The following is a 7,500-nucleotide window of genomic DNA, read 5'->3' as shown; positions in this document are numbered from 1 at the left end:
ACAAACCAGCTTTGATTCCTCTTGTTTGGTTCTTTTGTGCGGTATTAAGTTAATCTCTCTAGCGTTTAGGACTTATTAGAAGCTGTGAGGAAGAGAGATAGCATGTGCGTATGTGTGTGTGATGGTGTTGGTTTGTTGGTGTTAGTGTGTTGGTGCGGAGGGGCGTGTAGGCGTTGGCGATGGAACGCTTGCGTTTCGGGTTTTGATACACGATAATGTGTTGTGCTGTCGTCGTGAAGTGGTGTTAGTTAAAGTTGGTTTGCGTGTTGGTGTATCGGCGTTTGTGTGTGTGTGTGTGTGCGTGCGTGCGTGTATGCATGTGTAATGGTGTGTGTGTGTGAGTGTATGCTTGTGTAATGGTGTGTGTGTGTGTGTATGCTTGTGTAATGGTGTGTGTGTGTACGTATGTATGTACTAATGTGTATAGGTGTATGTATGTGGTGGTGTACGTATGTGCTGGTAGTGTCAGTGGTGGCGTGGTGGCGGCGTGGTGGTTGTGTGGTTGTTGTTGTTGTTGGTGGTGGTGGTAGTGTTGATGGTATGTCCATATCATTTCAATGTAGTGTATTGATTGCGAAAGAATGCACTGCGAACATGAAAGCGCGCGAACGAGTGTGTGTGTATGATTGTATGCGCACAGATGTGTGTATGTTCATGTGTCCGCGCGCGCAAAGCTGTGTGTGTATGTGTGCACACGTGTTTGTACGTGTATAGATCTGTTTGTGTGTGTGGACGCATATATGTGTGCGTATGTGCGAGCACAGATGCGCGCGTGTGTGTGTGTGCGTGCATGTGATCGCACAGATGTGTGTGTGTGTGTGTGTGTGTGTGTGTGTGTATGCGCATGCAAATGTGTAAATGGTCACAGTTGCATGTATGATCAAGTCTCTGATTCGATCGAAGACAGAGAGCGGAATCGTCAAACTTCAGAACGCATATTTTCTCAAAATATGGCGAGGGATATTATTGAAGAATTGTGTATGCATGTGTGGATGGGTGGGGGTGGGGGCTGGGCGGAGAAGAAGAAGAGAGAAATCAAGAAAGAAACCAGAGATATATAGGGCAAGAGAGAGAGAGAGAGAGAGAGAGAGAGAACAATACAGAGAGAAAGAAACAAAGAGTAAGAGATGGGCAATAAAATGAGATCGAACAATCTAGAGAGAGAGGGAGAGATCAATAAACAGAGAGAGAGAGAGTAAACAAGAGCAATGAAATGAGAGTGCAATGAAGAGAAGGATGAGGGGGGAAGAGTAATAAAGATAGGGACATATACAGAGAGAGAGAGAGAGAGAGAGAGAGAGAGAGATGGAATGCGATTGGTGAGTAGGGACGCCGAACCAAAGTGTCCTGTACGAGCAGGTGTGAGAGAGGTGAACAAAAAGGGGTTTACGAGTTCACTGTTTTCCCCTGCAGGGGTCAGACGATTAATTCCAACAGAACAGGGAAGTATGAAAATGTAAAATATATATACATAACAACAAGAGCAAGAAAAGGCAAAAACAGACGCACAAAAACTCACCCAGAAAAATATTGTCCTGAGGGAGAGAAGGAGAGAGATGGAGAAGGTGCAGAAGAGGAGGGATAAGGAGGAGGAGGAGGAGGAGGGATAAGGAGGAGGAGGAGGAGGAGGAGGAGGTGGAGGTGGAGGAGGAGAAGATTGTTGCTGCCATCATACATTAATTTGGCAAAGTCCATTAAAGGCAAGAAAGAAAGAAAAAAAGTAAGAGGAGACACCATTATGAACCAAGAGCAGGGAGGGAATGTGTGGAGAGCAGAAACTACAAGCTGGCAAAGACCACCAACCCAAAGACTCTTTCTCTCTCACGAATATATATATATATATATATATATAATGAAAGTGCGTGGGAAAACTAGCAGGCAAACACACACACACACACACAAAAAGGCAAAAAGAAAACAACAAAATCTTAAACAGAAGACAAAACTTATGGTGGTGAGCATTGCTTGCTATTATTATGGAAGTGCGTGGTCATAATTGCTGCAAATATTGCATAGCAAAAGGAATTACATTACGTTTATATACCAGTGTGTGTGTTTGTGTGTGTGGTAAGAATATCTACACGCTGCATATGGGTGTTTATGGAGTAATATATAAATCAATACTACATCAAGTTGGCACTTTCGCCTTAAATATCAATCTCTCTCTGTTGTCTGTTTCTCTCTCTCTCTCACCCAAACACACGCAAAACACACAGATAATCTAACAGCCACCGCTAATGCAAACATATACATACACAGGTGGTAAATTATCTGCAAGTACCGCTAACTTAAATAGTAATTAAAAGAGAAGATTAATAATCCTAGAAAGAGGGGACACGAAGGATGGTGGGGGTGGGGGCAGATGGGCAAGTGCCAGAGTTGAAAAATCGGAGAGAAAGAAATAAAAGAGAACAATTGCGAACTAAAAAGCATGAGGATAAAAAAGAAATCCCTCAGTGTGTGTGTGTGTGTGCATTTCTGTGTATAGCCGTATGGATATACATGTGCGTATGTATTGATGAGTATGTATTCATACACCTATATGCATAATAATGTGTATGTATGTATATGTGTGTATATATATGCGTAGGTGTCTGTGTTTTTGTGTACGTATGCATGTGTGTGTGTGTATATCGGTATGCCAATGTGCGCAAGTAGGTTGAGTATAGGCGTATGTATATACATGTATATGCATACGTATACAAATGTATGTACGTTTATGTATGTGCATGTGTGTGTTCATGTATGTATTTATTTCTGAGTGTGGGTTATGGGTGTATGTATATACACAGTTTGTGTAGCCAATGTGCTGATTGTTCTTATAATTATTTGTTGGTTGTTGGTATTTTTTTTCAAAGTGAATTTATTTCTTATCTTCCAAAGGCGAAATTCTTGCCATGCACGGTTTGAGCAGTGAGCTGCTGAGAGAGAGAGAGAGAGAGAGAGAAAGATGAGGGGGGGATTAAAGAAAGAAATATAAGTAGAAATGGGAGAGAGAACGGGAAAAGTGAGATTAGGGAAAGAGAGAAAGAGACTAGATAAAGGAGGAGGAGAGAGAGAGAGAGAGAGAGAGAGAGTGTGTGTGTGTGTGTGTGTAGGAACGCAGAAAGATAGGTAGGAACGGAGAGAGGCGAGATGAGGGAGAAAAAGATGGTTAGGAACAGAAAAAGAGAGAGAGAGTGAGGTAGAAATGGAGAGAGAGAGAGAGAGAGAGAGAGAGAGAGTGAGGTAGAAAGGGAGAGAGAGAGAGAGAGAGAGAGAGAGAGCGAGAGAGGCGAGATTAGGGAGAGAGAGAGAGAGGCGAGATTAGGGAGAGAGAGAGAGAGAGAGGGGGAGAGAGAGAGAGAGGCGAGATTAGGGAGAGAGAGAGAGACGAAATTAAGGAATAAGAAAGGGGGAATAAACGAAAGAAAGATAGGAAGGCATGGTGCGAGTAGAGAGAGAGAGAGAAATGAGATTAAGGAACGAGGAGAGAGGATTAGGGAAAGAAGGATATGTAGGGAGGGGGGAGACAGACAGAAAGAGCTTATTTGCTGTCCAATATTATTACCGTTATTTTCATGTTTTTCATGTTCCAGTTGTGAAGCAGTGTAAATGATAGAATGTGCTTGATGGAAGAATAATCTCTAATGTTTCTTGTTCTTTTTCTTTCTTTTTTTTATTCCTTTTACTTTTCGGGAATGGGAAATGTGATTTTTGTTTTGATTACATATATTGTTTATTGTTTGTTCCCCTCCCTCCCCCCCCCACACACACAGTTACCAGCACTGCAACAAATATTTCAGTTGTTTCTTTCATTTGTTTATCTCAGTCATTGCTATTTGCCGTGGTTGGTGCCAATGTAATATATACTGCACAGACAAAAAAAAAAATCAAAAAATAATAAAATAATACAGTTACGTAATATTCATTCGGTGAATCCTTTGAAACATGTGTAGTGCGTAACTACCTACTCCATCCCGCTCACCCACAGATTTATTATCGCATAATTAACAATTTTTGTTGCTACACACTAAAGTTGTATAGAGGCGGTCATCTTGTTTGGAATTTCTATCCAATTCGATGTGGGACGAAGTGTATAGGATACATTGATCAATGAAATTTATTGGTGTATTATCATGTACTTCGTGCTATCTATACAAGCCTTGTCATTGCTTGAGGCTAAACAACTGTCTGCATCATGGCCATATTGGATCTCAATAATTCTTAATTATTGTGTGTGTATAGTATTTTTTAAGGAAACTGATGAAAACAGATATACACATATATATATTGATAATTGATGCGAGTGTGTGTGTGTGGGGGGGGGGGGTGACGAAGCTTGAAAACAGCGAGACGTCATGAGCGGGAATCTTAGGGGCTTAGCGTTTTTGTCCCCAAGGTTAGCCTTGAAAATCATATGAAAACTTTCGACCATAATTTCTTTCTTTTCTTCTCTTTACTTTTCATACGTGGAGGCGCAGTGGTTAGGGCAGCGGACTCACAGTCATAGGATCGCGGTTTCGATTCCCAGACCGGGCGTTGTGAGTGTTTATTGAGCGAAAGCATCTAAAAGCTCCACGAGGCTCCGGCAGGGGATGGTGGCGAACCCTGCTGTACTCTTCCACCACAACTTTCTCTCACTCTTTCTTCCAGTTTCTGTTGTGCCTGTATTTCAAAGGGGTCAGCCTTGTCACACTGTATCACGCTGAATATCCCCGAGAACTACGTTAAGGGTACACGTGTCTGTGGAGTGCTCAGCCACTTGCACGTTAATTTCACGAGCAGGCTGTTCCATTGATCGGATCAACTGGATCCCTCGACGTCGTAAGCGACGGAGTGCCAACAACAACAATCCAATATACACTTAGATCTTCGATTAAGGCAGAAGGATTTGGTTACTTTTTCTTTGAGGATGATATGGGATATAGGAGTTATTTCTTGCAAGCCCACTGACCGCGTACACGCTCCCTCGATAAAGTGTTTATGTATAGTGCACACTGACATTTGAGGCCATGTACGAGATATACAATCAATGAAGGGATGACGAATTGATGCTTAACGGAAGTTTCGGAAAGGAAAGAAGGAAAAATGAAAAATGAATGCGTGTTATGCAATGAAGAATAAAGAAGAAAAAAAACTATTTTTAAATTAAGCACATTTTGATCCCTAAATAATTTTGGTATTGAACGGCAACGAATATATATATATATATATATATATATATATATATGATACATATATATATATGATACATATATATATATATATATATATATATATATATATATATGATACATATATAGGTATGCGTCTATATATGCATATATATATAAAATATACAGGCATATATAGGCATAAGGATGCATATATACGTAAATACGTATATGTGTGTATATATATATATATATATATATATATATATATATATATATATATATATACACGTACGCAAAGTGCATGCCGACTAATAAGACGATGGTTAAGCTTAAATGGATAAATAGAAACAACAGGAATGTCTATGGACAATATTATACTCCACGCTAATGGAGGCGTCACGTATGTAACTTTTAAAGACTTTTATTTTTCTTGATAATTTCTTTTAATCGTCTTATAAACCGGTGCACATAGCTGTATATGCGTCTATATGTGTGTGTGAACGTGTAAACAAAATTGAAAAAGGAATCTTTGGCTCACCCCATCGCCTTTATCCGAATCTGGATATTTCGTCCATTTTAGTGTTGCTGTCCTCCTAGTGTTCAATAACTCTACTGCAAGGGGGAGAAAGAAAGAAAAACTGATTAGCAAAGCAATAAAAATATCATGCAGCATTGTAACATACAACTTTCAAAGCAGAATTCATTAAATACATTTAGCAAACCATTATATATTATTATTTTACATTTAGTAAACCATTACATATTTTACAACTCCCATTATCAGCTTCCAGCTGGAGTACACAACGGTTTTGGCACCTGAAGACAGAACCACTTCGTCCGGCGATGCAATGCAGGATTAACGATAACCAGGAATACCAGGGTAATTTCGGTCCACTGTAGCATTCATGCAGCCACCAGAACAAGCTGGGTGCAGTTATACCTACTGCAACTATGTTTTACAACTCTCTACAGAACTACTCCATGCTCTGAGCTTTGGTCTTCTTCTTAACAAATATCAGCCATAACCATTCCAAATCATCTAATTCCCTCTCCAGCTCATAAATTATGTAATATTCCCTTTCTTAAGTGCAATTTTGGCCGTGTCTAGTCACAAACCCACAACATCCCATCTCTGTTACTGGTAGTATTCCCTGTTTCCATTCATGTTTGGGACATCACCTTACGTGCTTAGTCGACCACTGCAGTCCGTATTTCCGTTAGGTACGAATTTTATCTAAACTACTTATTGACTAAGTTTCACGTAGTAAAGACACAGCGTTTTTTAAACTTTAGTTTTATCCCCACACACACACTCGATGCGCTTCACAGTTACCATCATTCAACTTCCAAACAAATGAAACCCGGAATCAGAAATACATTATTATTATTATTATCATCATCATCATTGTTATTTAAGGAGGTGAGCTGACAGAATCATCAACATGCCGGACAAAATGCTTTGCGGCATTTCGTCCGTATTTTGCGTTCTGAGTTCAACTTTGCCTTTCATCCTTTCGGGGTCGATAAAATAAGTACCAGTAAAACACTGGAGTCGATGTAATCGACTTGTTCCCTCCCACAAAATTCTATGCTCTGTGCCTTTAGTAGAAAGGATTATTATTATTATTATTTTTTTTTTTTTTTAAGGCGGTGAGCTGGCAGAATCGTTAGCACGCTGGGCAAATACTGAACGGCATGTCATCCGTCTTTACGTTCTGAGTTCAAATTTCACCGAAGTCGACATTGCCTTTCATCCTTTCGGGGTTGATAAAATAAGTGCTAATTGAGAACTGGGGTTGATGTAATCGACTAGTCCCCTCCCCCCCCAAATGTCAGGCCATGTACCTATAGTAGAAAGGAGGATTATTATTATTATTACTACTACTACTACTACTATTATTATTATTATTAACATTACCATCATTTCCCCAACTTGGTCGAATTAGTCCATGATCTTTTTGACTAGACGGAAAGTTAAAAAAAAAAAAAAGAAAGTGGTTTGGGTTCGTTTTTTTTTTTTTTTCCCCCCTTCTGGAAAATATATCAGGTCGGTTAAGAGTGGTTGAAGCATCATCTTTGTTGATAATGGTTCAAGGGAACAGGAAATGAAGTTTTATATAACATGGTGTAATTTACATATATTTTTTAAATTAGGAAAATATGAGAGAAAGAGAGGGCGGGGGGAAAGGAAGAGTGTTGAAACCCATGGCTGAATCCGTTAACTTTAGACCCATGGGAAAATAGCAACGGAGTTGAAGTGAGACAGACAGACAGACAAAGAGATGAAGATAAAGTGAGGATATACTATATTGGGACGTTACTAGTTTTAGGGAAATGGTTATGGGTTAGAGAATTTGTAGAA

At 39.7% G+C, this 7,500-nt stretch overlaps 1 protein-coding gene across 1 annotated transcript in view; it reads right to left on the bottom strand.

Annotated features, from left to right (window-relative positions):
- Nucleotides 1-7,500, bottom strand: part of LOC106882795 (ephrin type-B receptor 1-B) — a 417,752-nt gene that overhangs the window by 213,324 nt on the left and 196,928 nt on the right. Inside the window, exon 2 of the mRNA XM_089343023.1 lies at nt 5,677-5,750. Coding sequence (XP_089199149.1) covers nt 5,677-5,750 — 74 coding nt within the window. The remainder of the gene's footprint in view (nt 1-5,676; nt 5,751-7,500) is intronic.

This window comes from Octopus bimaculoides, chromosome 26 (assembly GCF_046866305.1).
Source record: "Octopus bimaculoides isolate indiv1 chromosome 26, ASM4686630v1, whole genome shotgun sequence".
Classification (NCBI taxonomy): domain Eukaryota; kingdom Metazoa; phylum Mollusca; class Cephalopoda; order Octopoda; family Octopodidae; genus Octopus; species Octopus bimaculoides.
Note: the sequence above shows the minus strand (reverse complement) of the source record. Positions and strands in the feature narration are given on the sequence as shown.